General features: G+C 44.0%; 3 protein-coding genes across 3 annotated transcripts in view; 1 reads left to right on the plus strand and 2 right to left on the minus strand.

Moving 5' to 3' along the window:
- Positions 1-265: 265 nt before the first annotated feature.
- On the plus strand, positions 266-2,677 carry swsap1 (SWIM-type zinc finger 7 associated protein 1). Its single transcript, XM_031870947.1, has 2 exons — positions 266-614; positions 1,650-2,677. The coding sequence occupies exons 1-2, from the start codon at positions 345-347 to the stop codon at positions 2,205-2,207; spliced, it is 828 nt and encodes a 275-aa protein (XP_031726807.1). The 5' UTR covers positions 266-344; the 3' UTR covers positions 2,208-2,677.
- epor (erythropoietin receptor) lies at positions 2,450-8,844 on the minus strand. The gene is made up of 8 exons (XM_031870946.1): positions 8,595-8,844; positions 8,272-8,407; positions 7,735-7,901; positions 6,821-6,972; positions 6,530-6,686; positions 6,311-6,398; positions 6,137-6,224; positions 2,450-5,785 (listed from the first exon to the last, which is right to left on the minus strand). The coding sequence occupies exons 1-8, from the start codon at positions 8,695-8,697 to the stop codon at positions 5,066-5,068; spliced, it is 1,611 nt and encodes a 536-aa protein (XP_031726806.1). The 5' UTR covers positions 8,698-8,844; the 3' UTR covers positions 2,450-5,065.
- A 1,118-nt stretch (positions 8,845-9,962) lies between these two features.
- The window catches only part of rab3db (RAB3D, member RAS oncogene family, b), a 12,649-nt gene continuing 7,429 nt past the window's right edge, over positions 9,963-15,182 (minus strand). Inside the window, exons 3-5 of the mRNA XM_031870948.1 lie at positions 13,487-13,605; positions 12,786-12,910; positions 9,963-12,684 (exon numbers count right to left, since the gene is read on the minus strand). Coding sequence (XP_031726808.1) covers positions 12,497-12,684; positions 12,786-12,910; positions 13,487-13,605 — 432 coding nt within the window. The 3' untranslated portion in view covers positions 9,963-12,496. The remainder of the gene's footprint in view (positions 12,685-12,785; positions 12,911-13,486; positions 13,606-15,182) is intronic.

Consider the following 15,182-nt stretch of genomic DNA (forward strand, 5'->3'; position numbering starts at 1 on the left):
CGGCAATACCGGAAGTTGGTCCGACCCGACAGGAAGCACTGATAAAGAGCCGCCTTTTGTGGTTGTCTTCTTGCAAATGTTGAAGCGCCAGTGACGAACACAGTCGTTCACCACATAGGTACATGTCTGTCAAAAAATACTAAAATAAATACCCCTCTGTGTACGCCGACAACCGCAGCGGAACTGACAGCTTACAAAGCGTTTTTCCACACGGACCGCAGCAGCACGAACACCAATGTGCAACATGTAAACAGACGCGGGAAATTTCAGCGTGAACCCACACAGTATGGCGTGAATATAATTTATATACCACATAACTACGGGGAAAGTGTATCGTGTCAGACATGACGGACATTTTAACACTCGTATTTAAGACTTTCACGTCACAGACAGGTGGAAGGAAGGAGCTCACAGTTACCCCTCCATCACCACTGACCTGCAGCACGCTGGTGGTGGGTGACACCGGCATCAGCCGCTCCGTGCTGCTGCTGGCGGCGGTGACAGCGGCCTCAGAGCTGGGCATGAGAGTGGTGTTCTTCACCCAGACACAGATCCAGAGCCTCCCGCTTTGTCTGCAGAAGCGGGTTCCCAGCCTGAGCCCAGAGAGTCTCAAGGTACCAATCACTGTCCCCTCAAACTGTGAGCTTGAATTGTTTTCTCCTAAGTAGTTAACCTCACCCATTATAAGGGAGTAGCCTAACCAATTAATGAATGTATTGCTAGTGAATCATTTACTAATGCTTTATAGATCGCGAGACCAGCGTTTGGGTTGCCAGGTTGTCAAAAAGCTCTCTCAGGATAATATATTTATTTATTAACTCTTCGTTAAAATGTAAATTTGAGGACTAACCGGATTCTTAAACTTTTTTTTTTTAACTTCAATGACTTATTAACAATTGTTACTGTCGACTTGAAGGCTTATTTTATTTGAATGTCTCACCAGCAAGAGGGATTATTCATCACCTGGCTACCAACAAGTTAGTCAGTAAATCATTTATTAATCAATAATAAAGCCATTCGTTTTATTTCAAATATATCTATTATAAAGTAGTTCCGTATATCTTTAATTAAACACATGTCAATAACACGAGCAAAGGGGCATATTTGCATTTTCTTTTGTTTGTGTTTCATTCAGAAAATATTTTTTATTTTGGTCTTTTTGCTTGAAAACTAGTAAATTGACTAGTTAAAATATAATTTCATATCTTCTCTTATCACAATATGTCTGATCGGACCACATTAAACAGGAAATAGTATGGTAACAGTGGTGTTTGAGTAGTTTGTTAGGCTTTTGAGGCTGTAGTGTGCCCATACAGTGTTGACAGAGATTTAAAAAAAAAAGTTAGTTGATAGATAAAAAGATAAATGAGCAACTATTTTGATAATCTATTTATTTTGTTAGTCATTTTGCAAGCAGAAAAGCCAAATATTTGGTTGCTGCTTTTTCTTAAAGTAAACTGAATATGTTTGTGTTTTGGACTGATAGTCGGACAAAACAAGACGTGTAGACATCACATTGTGCTCTGAGATGTTGTGATGCGCTTTGCTTTGCTATTGCTTGATATTTAATAGACTTAACACTCAAATTTATGACCAGCTACCTTGAATCATTCAGAGTCAATTTAGTTTCTTGTTATTTTTTTTCTCAGAAAATCAAGTTTTCCTATCCGGGGACGGTGGGGGAGCTGCTGCAGCAGGTGGCCGGCCTTCACGAGTCCGCCAACACGTCTCCGACACCTCCGTCACTCATCGTAGTCGACGGGCTGGAGGGCTACCTGTGCGGCCCCGGGGCCGGCGGGCTCGGTGGGTTCCACCCGGGGGAGCAGTCCTGCGCCGCACACCTGTCCGCGTTGCTATGCGACACCGCCGCCTTCCTCACACAACTCCTGAGGCGACGCTCCCCGACCTCGGCCCCCTGCCGCATCATCGCCTCTTTCCGGTCCGCGGTGGACACCGGGGAGGCCTCCGCCACGGATCCCGCCCTCGATGTTCTTGATCGCTATTTCCGGGTCCGCTGTACGCTGGACAGGGACGGCAGCTACGAAGCTGCGGCGGCCGGACTGCAGGAGGTGTGGCACATTTACCTCTCTGGGATGGGCATCGCAGAGGCCTCTTCTACCAAAGACTGTGATGACAGGCCTGCTGTAGCCCCAGAGTGGAAGCTGCTGATTTCTCCAGATGGTTTAATGGAGTTTGAGTTGGTTTGAAAATCGTTTGCATCAAAGACCGGAGCAGTGAGGGAGAAACTGAAGGTCGATTTGTTCACGTGAGGAGTTTTGTTCAAATGAAATATTCTGTTATCGTACCGTAATACAGTTTATCTGAGTAGTTGTTGCCTTTACTTTGACCGTCATGACTCCTCTGGTACCTTTCTCCGTCTTGTCTCTTCATCGCCGACACAGCGTGACATAATCTGCTGCTCAGATATAAGATAACAGGACCACAGCGGTTGCAGATGTACAACGTTTAATGAGTTTAAACGCCATAAAGCTTTGTCAAACACATGAAGAAAGTCTTACATAATGAAAACATTTACATAGACACTAAAGTGTTTTAATTTAATAGTGGTTTCCAACATTTTTGGCTCAGGACCCTTAAAAACTAAACAGTCTACTTATACCAAAAGGGCAGACAAATTCATTGTACACTGTATATACAAATAAACATATATTTTGAAAAGCATATTGATGTTTTTTTGTTGTTTTCTTATCCCTTCAATCATCTTGGGACCCCTCAGCGGGGTCCCGTGCCTCAGGTTGAACCACTAACTTACAACATCGGAGCGAGTGGCATGTGTGAGACATCGGACCGAAGTGGCTGATATCACAGTTAAAGTATTTTACAAATCAGAAGAAATATATGAAAAATAAACAATATCACGTTCAATACAGAATATTATGTTTCAGAAAGAGAAAAAAGCATGAAACAAAACATTACCCCACTTCTAAGTAAACTACTGATAGGTTCACTTTCTCTTAAAATATATGTTGCTGAATACGTAAAAAAGCCTGAGTAATATGTGATCCTCAAATGTAAAGCAATTGATACTAAAAAATGTCATTTAGTTTTCTTCATCTTTGATAAGTCATCAGTTGTGAGAGACGGGCAGTTGGTTTTGGGTTTTGAGATTTGCCAACACTTATCATTTTTTGTCAAAAGTAGAAGTTACCAACAAATAGATATGTTTTTATATACTTTTAGAGTTGCTACAATTTCTCAAAAAACATGTGGAAGTTTGATTTAAAAACTGCAACTGACTTGACACGTCCGGGTTAAGACGTGCTGTACACGCTCCGCTCTTTAGATGGCAGCAGTGACTAAAAACACAACCTCAACATGTCAAGAAAGAAACTAACAACTACAGTTCCACGAGAATGAATATGGCCTACAGTAGTACTCATCATACTTCCTTTCTTCCAGGATTCTGCGTTTGTGATAAAACACAAAATATCACTATTATACTATTTACGAATACAGTGAGTTCCTTCTGATTTGGAAATAACATTAATATAATTTCTTAAATTATAGTTTAAGTGTGTTTGATGGATGCTTGTGCATGAAAAACTATTGAATGAATACGCAATTTTCAAAATAGTTAAAGATTCATTTTCTGCAGATCAATTAATTAATCGACTTGTAGTTTGAGCTCCAATAACTGTGAGATCAGTCAACATTTTGACTTTTAAGTCAGATTGAAACATTGCAACTTATCATTTCATAATTATAACTTCCATCTCAACATTTTGACATGGGTAAAAAAAAAAAATAAAAAAAAAAGAATTGTATTTTAAATACATAAAAACAGAAATTGATATGATAAATCAGGCAATAATACTCATTCTAAACTTAGCTCTTTTTATTATGTCATAGTTGTGATTTAAAAAAAATCATACTTTTGACTTACTACCTAACTTTGACAGGTCTCATAATTTTGATTTAGAAAATGTAAATTCTGACTTAGTGTCTCATCATTTGGATTCATCATAATTATCTTTATGTGGCACTCAACCTCCAGCCCACTGGTTCTAACTGAAGATGTAAACCTTCTAAAACTGCACACAAATATGTAGTTTCATGCATTAAAATAATACTCTCTAATTTCCTAAAACAGCTGGGCATTGTAGTTTTTAGCGAATGTTAGTCGAAGAGGAGTAAATGGTAAATTTGTTGAGGACTATTTTCAACAGTGGATTAATACACACGTGTACTTTGGTCCAGACGGAAATATCTTAACAATTATTTAATGGTTCGCAATGAAATTTGTGGAACCATTCAATGTCCCCAGAGGTTGAAGTGTTCAATCTACTGCCATCATCACATCAAATGTTTCTAATACTTTGGTTTATGACCTAATACCTGCAAACATGGCATTCCCATTAGCCTCAGCTGTGCTTTGCATTTAGTGCTAATTTAGCAGAAAGCATTGCTGGGCCTCACCCCGTTCACAGCATAGGGGATGAATGGTAGAAATGGGAAAGATTCTGTTGTTAACGACTTGCGAGTGTTCACAATATAAAAACGGTTGAATGCTCAGAGTTTAAGCTATATCAGGCTTTGGTTAGACAGGCAACACTTATATGCAGGGTTGGTTGACAATACAAAAAATGTTATATACCACCAGCCCTATATCCTCACATCAAAGTCTTCCATTTCAGGCGGTCTGTTCTGTAATTTAACCCAATAGCCATTCTGTCATTTATGATTTAAAAGCACACTTAGCTCAAATTTGCATAAACCACTATGTAAACACTCCCTCAACTTGAATTTTGGTGGATTGTATAAAAGAAAAGCTGCTCTGATCTACAGGCTAGGATACTTACAGGTCAGCAAGCAGAGTTTTTCACTGAATATCAGTATTTGCTGTAAACCACTGCTGTGGTTTGGATAAAGTAGAAACAATGTTCTGTATGTACATCCAGCGGACTCTTCCTCCTGAGTCCTTCAGCTTACACTTCGGTGTCAGCCTGCTCCAAATTCTTGGTCCACCTTTGTTAACAGTTGTTGAGAGGCTATATGTAACTTTGGGTGGATATCCAAAAACCTTCCACTGAGCCTGCTTCAAGGCTCAGTCCATGTGCTGCCTCGGCAGGAAGGGTCTTCTAAGAGCAGGTATCTCGTTCTTGTACTCATTGGCGTAGATGACCACATTTCCAATGTCGCCTACTCGACTCATGGGGCTGTAATCCATAGAGACCCCCGAGTCTGCCACTGCCATGTAGGTGTACCCGGGGCCTTTGGGCATCCAGGCGTGGTTTGGGTACTCAAAGCTGGACTGTGACGAAAGGCCGGAGCTCTGCTGCCCGGATCCCAGGTCGGAGTGAGATTCACATGACACCGTCTTACTGGAGGCGAAAAGCACCTCAAGCGGTAAGGCCTCCTCGAGAGCATCGTCCAAGTGACCGTCTTCTCTTTGGCTGTTGCCACTGAGGGTGACGTAGGCGTCTTGGGACTCCAGCAGAGAGGACTTGGAGCAGGGAACTGGGTTCTGGTGGAGCACCCTTAAGCGGTCCATCAGCCAGTGGTCGTGTGGTGTAGCTCTCCATCGCTCTGTCAACGCCGAATCACCCCTTTCCAACGGCTCTCTCTCGACCAGCCCTTTCATTCCATCCTTGTCCTCCTTTCTGCCTGTGGTCGAAGCTTTAAAAGCCTTGGGTGGCAGAGGTGGGAAAGGCAGCGAGGGGCAAGGACTGAACTCTGACAGGACCTCCAGAGGAGAAGGGCTTTCTTCTGAGTAGAAGTACTCTGGAGTCAACCATATGCCTCCGTTGGTCTGACCTAACCACTCCTGTACAAAAACACAACAAAGGATATTGAAAACTCCTTGAAGCCTTGGATATTCTAAAATGAAGATGGCACTTTTTTAGAACACGACTATTGTGTCTTGAATACCATTGGATGGATCGGCATGACAATCAGTTCAATGTTTCAGTTTGCCCACACTAAATAGCAAATGTTAGCATGCTAACACACTAAATTAAGACAACGAACAACATGGTAAACATACACGCCAGACATGCCAGCATTGTCCCCTTGAGCATGCAGCATGCTGATGTCAGCACTTAGCACAAAGCAGCCTTGTACCTAAGTACAGCCTCACAGAGCCACTAGCATGGCTGTAAACGTGTCTAGTTCTTACCTTAAAGTCCCCACCATAAACAGTGAAAAGGCCTTGGAACTTGCTGTCAGGAGTTGGAATAGTCGGCCAAATCTTCTTTATGACAAACCTGAAAAGAGTACAGATGCTGAAATTACAATTCTGCATTTGTTTTTTGTGGTAAGTAAATTAGCTATGCATTGCTGGTTAGCTGACCTCCGTTGGGACAGGAGCATGGTGAGAGACAGAGCAATGAGGATGAGAGAGATGATGAGCATCAGGGACACGATAAGTAGGTCGAGTTCTGGAGGAGTCACACAATGATCAAAAACAGGCATTGCATTGGGAACCAAATTGAATTGGATTGGATCTGTCCATGTACAGTGAAAATGTGGGATTACATATTTCTTTGGACAGCCTTTTAAGAGTACTCACCTGCAGGCGGTGTTTCCATGAACACCGGGTCACTCCAGGCGCTCCAGTAGCCGTTGTAGCTAATCCCGTCCATCTTTACACGCACTCGCACCTTGTACTTCGTGCCTGGCTGCAGGCCTCTCAGGATCAACTCTGAGTTGGCTCTTACCACCTCCACCTGCAAAACAGTCCCCAACTCATCGATACGGGTCCACATTGTCCCCAACCATTCAACCAACCTGCTGCACAAAGCTTCATTCCCCCTCTAACATATCAGTGAGGTCGTGCAGGGCATTAAAGCAACCGCCGTACCTGCCCCGCGTGACTGTCCGCCGCGGTGTAGTTGACCTGGTACATCATGCTGTCATACATGTACTTGAGAGGAGGAACCATCCAGCTGACATTCAGCTGGCCTTTCTCACCGGTGCTGTTCACCGTCACGTTAGCAGGAGGGTCCAGGAGAACTGCCATGCAGATAGACAAGAGGCAGCTTGTTAGGGAGGATTTTGACGGAAGTCGGGGAAAGAACATTCTTCCCCAAAAGTCTCTGACACCCTGAAACATTGCTCTATTGTTTGGCTATGTGGGGGAAAAGGCTATAAACACAATTTTACACTTCTAGCAGATACACAGCAACATTGGCATTTATTTGGAGTCACGTTTCTGTCCACCGGATGAATGTACAGCCATTAGTCACTCTCCTTTTAGCTCTGTTTTTGGTCTCCACCCACTCCTGAGGTAAATATCTGGCTCTTTACCTGCTAAATGCTCCACTATGTCAAACGAGCTAGCTGCTAACGTTACGCATCTACCGTTTTGGTGCCGGGCAGGTAGGTTTCGGTGGGTTTTTCAAGCTTTTTCTCTAGAATAGTTGCAGCTAAATACAACATTGATGAGAGCTGTGAGACTGAAGCAAAAAAGTGAAGTTGCGGGCACCAAAACAGTAAACTGAAAGACATTAAAATACTCTAATCTGAGGGGACCTGCAGATTTGGGTGATAATGCTCTCAGACTTTGGCACTAAACGTGAGCGCTTTCACATACAAGTAGTCATGTGATAAGCACATTTTGATACGGAAATATTAATTATAGCAGCTTTGAAAAAAATATTTGGTATTGGGAATTTTAGAGTCAATGATAATGAATGTAATCCATCACTCTCACACAAACCTTTCAAATGCACTGCTCTGACTGTGCCGTTTAGCGAAGGCAGTAAAATAACTTACAGACAAGCTCGATGAGAAGGCTGCGATTGTGGATCAGCGTTCCCTCTCGATGAACTCGTAAGTCCATTTGGACAAACATCTGGGGTTGGTTCAGGTGGCAGACAAACAGCCTTTTTCCGCCCACTAGAGGGAGGGCTCTCAGTGGGCACCTGCTGCTGTTTTCCTTCCTGACAGAGGAAGACAAAAAGCACTCGGAGGGTTCAGAGAGAGGTGATTTTTTTTCTTTTTCTTGAATGAGGCCACTTAGAATTCAGACATGCTGAATGTTGCTATTGTTTTATCTATCTAGACTGATGTATTGACCTTTTATTAATCACCAGGCCCCTAAAAAGAGTCTGTAAAAAACGTTTTTAACCCATCAATTTATTATTCAATCACCCTGGTTTACTGATCAGAATATAGTTTCATTTATAACGTGTTGCTTGCAATAGAAAAAGAGAAAATAAAACAAAGTATGAGAACACGAGCTTTGAACTGCAATCTCATGACCCTACTGGACACCACATGGCCTGGTTTTTACTACTGAATGTGACTTACTGGTAGCTGTACGTGAAAGAGTACTGGTCCACAGAGCCGGCCCTCTCCTCATCTTCCTCCCAGAAGCATGTGAAGTCCTTCCTGCCTTCAGCGAAGCACTTGGGGTTTGCTGGCTCCTCTTTCAGCAGTATAGACACTGAGGAGGTGAAGTTAGGGGGGGGGCAACAGCTTGTTATTGTTATCCTATAGATTTGAAATCCAGTATAGGAAGAATAAACGTGGTGGATCAAAAACATTTTTTTTAATCTACCTAATACTTATTTTACTTTAAAAGGGGCACTTTTGATGTTCTACAGCCAAGAATGAATAAAAAAGTCTCTTACCTTTTTTTTCGAAATCTCGTGCACCCTGGACGACGGACGCTCCTCGCATGGCGCAAAATATCCCGAAAAGCGCCAACAATCGGCTCAGGTGAAAGCATATCATCCTTTTGTCTCCTCTGTGAATACTTTAGCCTTCTGTCGCCCGCCAGCATCACTTGAAAACAACCTGCCACTAACGGGTCTGCCGCAGCTCTCTCAGGGGGAGGCTTGTTTTTTTTTTTGTTCAGATACCATGGATAGCGCAGCGCAGTTTACGCGCCTGCTTGTGAGCGATAAGCTGCGTAGAGTCGAGCTGTTTACTACCTCCAAAAAGTCGGTGACGGAGGGGAGGGGCACGTGCACTCTTGCAAAACTTTGTACTCTCCCGTTTTGGGGGGGCGTGAATCACGCGCTCATTGATGTTTACAACTTGTTTTGTTTTTTGCTGCTGTGGGGAGAGAGAGACTGTGCGTAAAAGCGCGCAAACGTCGACAGAGAGAAAGAGGGTGGGATGGATGGATGGATGGATGGATGGATGGATGGATAAAAAAAATAGTAATGATAATATAACAATAATTATAATAACAATAGTACAAATAATAATAATACGACAATAATAATAATAATACCAGTAAAATAATTTCATATTTTCTAAATGGGTATATGTCTGAGAAGCTGTCTCGAGGCTGAACTGTAGTTCACAGGCAGGAGCTGAAGCTGAAGCCTTGAGGAGATGGCGCTCAGCCCCCTTTTCTGGCCCGGGCCAGCTGAATCCCTGCACGTGCCCAAGTAACGGAAACCGCAGCTACTCGCACGTCTTAGATGCAGACCTAAACGGTTTCTTATCTACTTGCTGCACCTACATGTTTTCTTCGTTTTACCAACATTATCAGCGCTGCAGACGCCCTTGTTTCTTCACCCACGATAAGTGGCCCATCCCCGGCCATTTAAATGCAATTCAGCGCCTCTTTTACGTCACACGAGAGGGGAGAAAAGTCAGCCTGATCCCAGTGAGGTGGGTGCTGATGTAAACATCATGCTGCGTTTCACTCACATGACTGCTTGAACCTTTTTTTTTTGTCAGCTTCAGATGTTTTTCAGCCAGTTTAGTTAAATTCAAACTCCAGATAAGTTCAGTTGAGGCCCTCTCATGTCGGGCCTTGCTAACCCCGCTGGCAGGAAGAAGGGGATGAGGAAATCCGTATCGTCGTGGAGGACAATGGCAGAGTGTGGTTTCTCTGCTTCTACTGATAAAACGTGAAGGAAAAAAAAAAAAGCCCTGACCTGATGTTTCGGGGTTAGGTCATAAATTACACTTCACATGCTGCTGACACGTTGTACACTCATGTAAAAGGAACTAAAGACAAGGATCTGCAACTACACTCTCCCTTTTGTAATGAATAGATTCTTTATTTTCATATACACATTTTGACATACTCAATTTATTCTTGTTGATAGGTTGCATTTTTTTTCCCTGCCCCACAATGCTTCCATCCAACACATTCAGAGCCTTAAATAAAGGCATCCAACGATCTGGTCTCCCCTCTTTTAGAAAGTGACCAATCAGGAATGCGACACATGAAAACAAAATAGATCGTAAACAAAAGAGAGAAAGAACAAACCCCAGACGAACAGCTCTGGATGCTACTGACATAAGTTGTACAAAAGCGTCAGAGTCGGTAGTTTTTCAGTAAGGCAGAAACCGGACGAAGTGGTTAAATATTCAACATCAGTGGACAGTTTAGCACATTCAAGCAGCAGCCGCCCTTGTAAGCTCCTTTTGCGAACACATCACGGATATCATAAGCTCTGTGACGCCCCTCCGCTCCATTTAAATACATTGCAAACCTGCACAGCGCGCAAACGTTGAAATACAAATGTAGTGTTATGAGTCTTGCACACAGACTCCTCGTGTTAAAGCCTTGCATAAAAAGCGGTGCGGATGAGATGATCCTATCAGCTATCTGATATGTATACCATAGCTATTGTGGTCCAGTGGTTATGGTTGATATATCAGGTGACAAGTCAGTAGTCGGCACATGGACAATTAACAGAAAATAATAGCAACATAACCGATTTGTGGTGCAATCCAAAGGCTTTGAAATTAACTTCAATCAGGACACAGTTTTCAGAGGGGGGGTTGACCATTCAATACTGACATGGAACAATGAACAAAAAAGCTATTTCAGGTCCAGTGTAACTGATGGCAAGCAACGTGAAGTGAAATGATGGTGAAACCTCATTTTATTTACTTCAGATGACAGCAGTGGGAGATCAAGTGACGAAGGCTCCTTTAAAAGATGCTCAATACTCAACTCAGAGCACATCGGTTGCCTCCACCGGCTCTCAATGTTAGCAGCTAACGGTGCTAACAGCGCATACAACGGCAACAGCGCTGACGGAGCTACCAGTGTTTACCTGAGGGGGGGAACTGGAGGGTGGGTGCTACACTTTCGCGCCGACCGGAGAGGCGTCATCAGCGGTGACCGCCCTATGAGAGCAGTGCAGGGCGGCGGCGGTGATCCGGCCAGTGGGGCACGCTCACATGCACTACAAGGCATGCACCGCCGAACCAAATATGTCAACAAAGCACAGAGAAGCTCGGATTACAACACACACAGAGGGAGGGTGACTTCAGCTCATTGCTTTTCCTCATAGTGGCAACAGCACAGTTGAGGTCTACACTTATCCTTCACAGAGATCAGTGTTCTGGTACCCACACACACACACACACACAGTGCTGCATTTCCACATAACAGTGATTATGTCAGTAAACAAGAAGAAAAAGACAATTCACCACTTTGTAGAAAATCAGTTATTAAGCATAGTAGGTTTGCCATGCCAACTCTTTCGCCATGCTGCAGTCTGTGGGAGTAGAGTGCGTACGTGGGTGGGTGTCGCGGTGAACGCATGCGTTTGTTTTGCGAGAGAAGGCATTAAAGACGGAGTGGCACAAAGAGGTGAGCTACGCCACGAGGCCGGTCAAGTGCCAAGTACAAGTGTTAGCGATAGTTAAAACGAATTCATGGCACGGGCGCGGCAGCGTATGTGTAGAGAGCGGGGCTCAACGTTGGGCATCACCGTCGCCCTCCAGCTGTCTCAGCGTTAGTGCACAGGAAAAGGCTTCGACAGCCTCCGAGAGGCACTGAGGGAGGCAAAGGGCAGCACAAGACTGGCATCGAGACTCTTTTTTTTTAATCATCTTGTCATCATTTTATCAGTTTGAACTTCATAATAACACATAACAGAGAAATCCTCTAGGGTAGGTGAGACATTAGCGGTACTTCATATTTGGCATACAGACATGAGAGCGGTATTAATCTTCTCATCTAACTCTCCACAAGGTAGCAAATAAGCGGATTTCCCAAAACGTCAAACTGTTCCTTTAAGCGTTACAAAGCTGGATGTGCCTTTTGTTGAGGCATCATTTGAACCTGAGCGCACACACTGAATCTATCTCAAACAAAACAACGAATGCCATAAAGCACAGTCACCTACAGCCACTATTTGGCATCACTAGCTTTAAGCTATCTGCACAAATATTTGTCTAGGAAAAATGAAAGCCACTGAACAAATGTCTCAGATAAGGCAGCGGTTGAGGTGGGTGGGGGGGGACGGAGCACAGGACATGTTTGGTGGACTATCAGCTCACCGCAGAGCTGACGGGGTTGGAAACAGAGACAGAAAGTGGGCAAAAGACTGAGGAGGGTCTGACAATGCTGATGAAGAGTATTTCAGCGAGCTGTCCTTTTGGTTCGTGCCGGGCTGTGTGGACAAAGCAGAGCTGGGCGTGGCTGGAGTGAAGAGAGAGGAAGAGGTGCGGCACTTTACGTGGTCGAGGCACAGAGAGGGAAGGTCTTTATGTATGATTATCAGTGTGTGTGTGTGTGTGTGTGTGGGGAGCTGGTAAGAGGGCGGACACTTCAGCAGGTGCAGCCCCCGTGGCTCTCTGACGGCGAGTCTTTAAGGGCCTGGTTCCTGTGGTTGGACACGAGGTCGATGTCCCCCTCCATGCTCTCGTTCATCTTCTCACAGATGACGTCCACCAGCCGCTCGAACACCTGCTTCACGTTGATGTTGTCCTTGGCGCTGGCCTCGAAGAACTGGAAACCTGGGGAGGGGGGTTAGCGACATGGTTTCAGCAGATGTATGCGTGTTGAAACGTCTGTGGGCAGAAGCTAGCGGGTAGAAGTGCGAGTGAAGAGTCTCTACCTAGCTCCTCCGCCAGCCTCTGGCCGTCCTCCGTGGGTACGAGCCTGTCGTCCTCCAGGTCACACTTGTTACCAATCAGGATCACCTGAGCATTATCCCACGAGTACGTCTTGATCTGCGTCGCCCTGTCAGACAGACATAACAGTATACGTGATTAATAGCAGTAAAGAAGAAAAAAAAGAAAGCAACGTAGAAACCAACAAATTAGATACAGCAATAAAATATGAACGGAAGGGTGGTCGACACTTCTTTAAGTGTCCGCAGTGCCACTAATAGGGGGAAAAAATACATCAAAATTTGCAGCATCACTATGGAGTTGGCTTGCATGTCATCTCATTTTGGATGCAACTGCACAATACAAGAATCTGGCAACCGGTTGTGTGAAAATGGTGCTCAACATTTAGCGCAAGGTCAATTATAGAGGTTTTGTGGAACTTTTGGTGATGAGTGGTGAGATTTCTGTCAGAAAGTAGTGGGGAGAAAATGTTTTGCCAAAAATGACAAATGTAGAAAGAAATGGGCATGATCTATATAGATAGATAGGCAAAAGAATCCATGAAAACAATTGGCTGCTTGTTTTTACACCTCACACTTCCAGCCTTATGAGCAAAAAGGCATCATGATCTAACTGAATGAGAAATGGGACAAAAAAATACAATAATAATCCCCCGGACCAAAATGTTTAACAGTATCCGACTCACCAGTCCTGAACTGCGTTGAAGGAGTCCTGGTTAGTGATGTCGTACATGAGCAGGAAGCCCATGGCTCCTCTGTAGTAGGCCGTGGTGATGGTGCGGTAGCGCTCCTGCCCCGCTGTATCCTGCATGGAAACACACACACACACACACAAATATATTTCTACATTTCGCACTTTTCATATTAATCAAAGTCTACAAAACAAACTAAAAGAAACCTTAATTCCCTGTGGTGACTCAATACATGGTTTATGACTTGAAACCACAAGGGGGCAATATCATCCAAACTATGGTCTGTAGCTGCAATACTTACCTCCTACTGAACCAGTGTGGAGTCATCCAACACTTCGCTGTCAGAGGGGGTGGTCTGCTCAACTGTCACACTAATTCAGTAACATCTGGCAGAATGCAGATGCATGTTATTTCTGACTGAACATATAGAGTGGTCCCCTTCATCAACACCACCTGTCATATTCAAATATGGCTCACCGTATTTTAAACGGGATGTTATTTAACAATATTAATTTATAAAAGTGGATATTGGTGTGATATTTTAGACTGTCAAAGTTTAGATCAGTTTGGATAAGTCTGGATTCATACTACCACTTTTAAAAACATTTATTCTATTGCTATTAATAGTGAGCAAAAAGTCACAGAAAATTGATGAAATGTCAATCATTTCTAGTGACTTTTTAGCGAACTGTTAAGGGAACAAGTGAAGGATAATTCATGAGGAGTTAGGAAAACGTCCCCAAGAGTATCCGAGTGCCGTGGGACGACATTACCTCCCTTCCTTTGGTAAAGCACGGTCCAGTGCTCCCTATGCTAAAGGAGATAAGAAAGGAAGCACTGAAGCACCTTTCCTAAGCATTTTCGAGAATTCTACCAGCTCTCATCATGTCTGCCACTGAGATACTTCCGGGTCATTTCACTCAGTTAGTAACCTTCTTCAGCAAAAAAATAAAAAAAAATACTATTAGAGTCCAGCCGTGGTTTCACACTCAGGACAAGTAGCGTTCATGCGTTACGACTGGTTTAATACGCGTTTTCGTCATTTTTTTCAAATAGTTGAGCGACTCTATAATCTGGCAGCTGCAGCACCTTTTGGTTGGAAATCACTGGTCAAGTAAATCATTAGCGAAGGTGGGTGAGTTATTAAAGGCATTTTCAAATTAAATTCACGTCGGGTTTATGTCAATAGAAGGGAAAAAGAAGTGAAATAGATAGTTATATGGATCTTGTGTACCGTCTTGGAAATAATAACCATCTCTCTCCTTCCAAAGCACTTCACACCACCACCGAAACGGCCCTTGCTCCGCTCCACACAAACCACCGGAGGATGGCGTTTATAGACGGGAGCAGGCGGCGCGATCGCTTCTCATCAAAACCAGGACGTCTGGCTTGCATCAATAACCAGCCGGCTGGAAGAAACGCGCAGAAGATGAGGAGCGTTACACGGAGGAGGAGGAGGAGGAGGAGGAGGAGGAGGAGGCCTCCCCGGCCACCAGCGAGTTTATCAGAGGCATCTCCTAAATTAAATGTGCGATGTTGCAGTTCAGTGGATGAAAGATCAAACAGGTAGGCTGACCCCCCCCCCCCACTCTCACTGTTACTTGGTAACCCGTCTGAGTCCTTCATTTGCATCTGGGGCCTAAGTGTGTGTGTGTGTGTGTGTGTGTGTGTGTGTGTGTGTGTGTGTGTG

This window comes from Anarrhichthys ocellatus, unplaced genomic scaffold (genome assembly GCF_004355925.1).
Source record: "Anarrhichthys ocellatus isolate YVR2014 unplaced genomic scaffold, GSC_Weel_1.0 scaffold55, whole genome shotgun sequence".
NCBI classification, from domain to species: Eukaryota; Metazoa; Chordata; class Actinopteri; order Perciformes; family Anarhichadidae; genus Anarrhichthys; species Anarrhichthys ocellatus.

What these genes read in the sequence shown, in the direction of transcription:
- swsap1 (XM_031870947.1), top strand. Translation starts at nt 345, where the DNA reads ATGACGGACATTTTAACACTCGTATTTAAGACTTTCACGTCACAGACA. An exon ending in TGAGCCCAGAGAGTCTCAAG is followed by an intron (nt 615 to 1,649) that starts GTACCAATCACT and finishes TTTTTTTCTCAG; the next exon opens with AAAATCAAGTTTTCCTATCC.
- epor (XM_031870946.1), bottom strand. Translation starts at nt 8,697, where the DNA reads ATGATATGCTTTCACCTGAGCCGATTGTTGGCGCTTTTCGGGATATTT. An exon ending in ACGAGATTTCGAAAAAAAAG is followed by an intron (nt 8,408 to 8,594) that starts GTAAGAGACTTT and finishes TCACCTCCTCAG; the next exon opens with TGTCTATACTGCTGAAAGAG. An exon ending in TTTATGGTGGGGACTTTAAG is followed by an intron (nt 5,786 to 6,136) that starts GTAAGAACTAGA and finishes GTTTTTGTACAG; the next exon opens with GAGTGGTTAGGTCAGACCAA.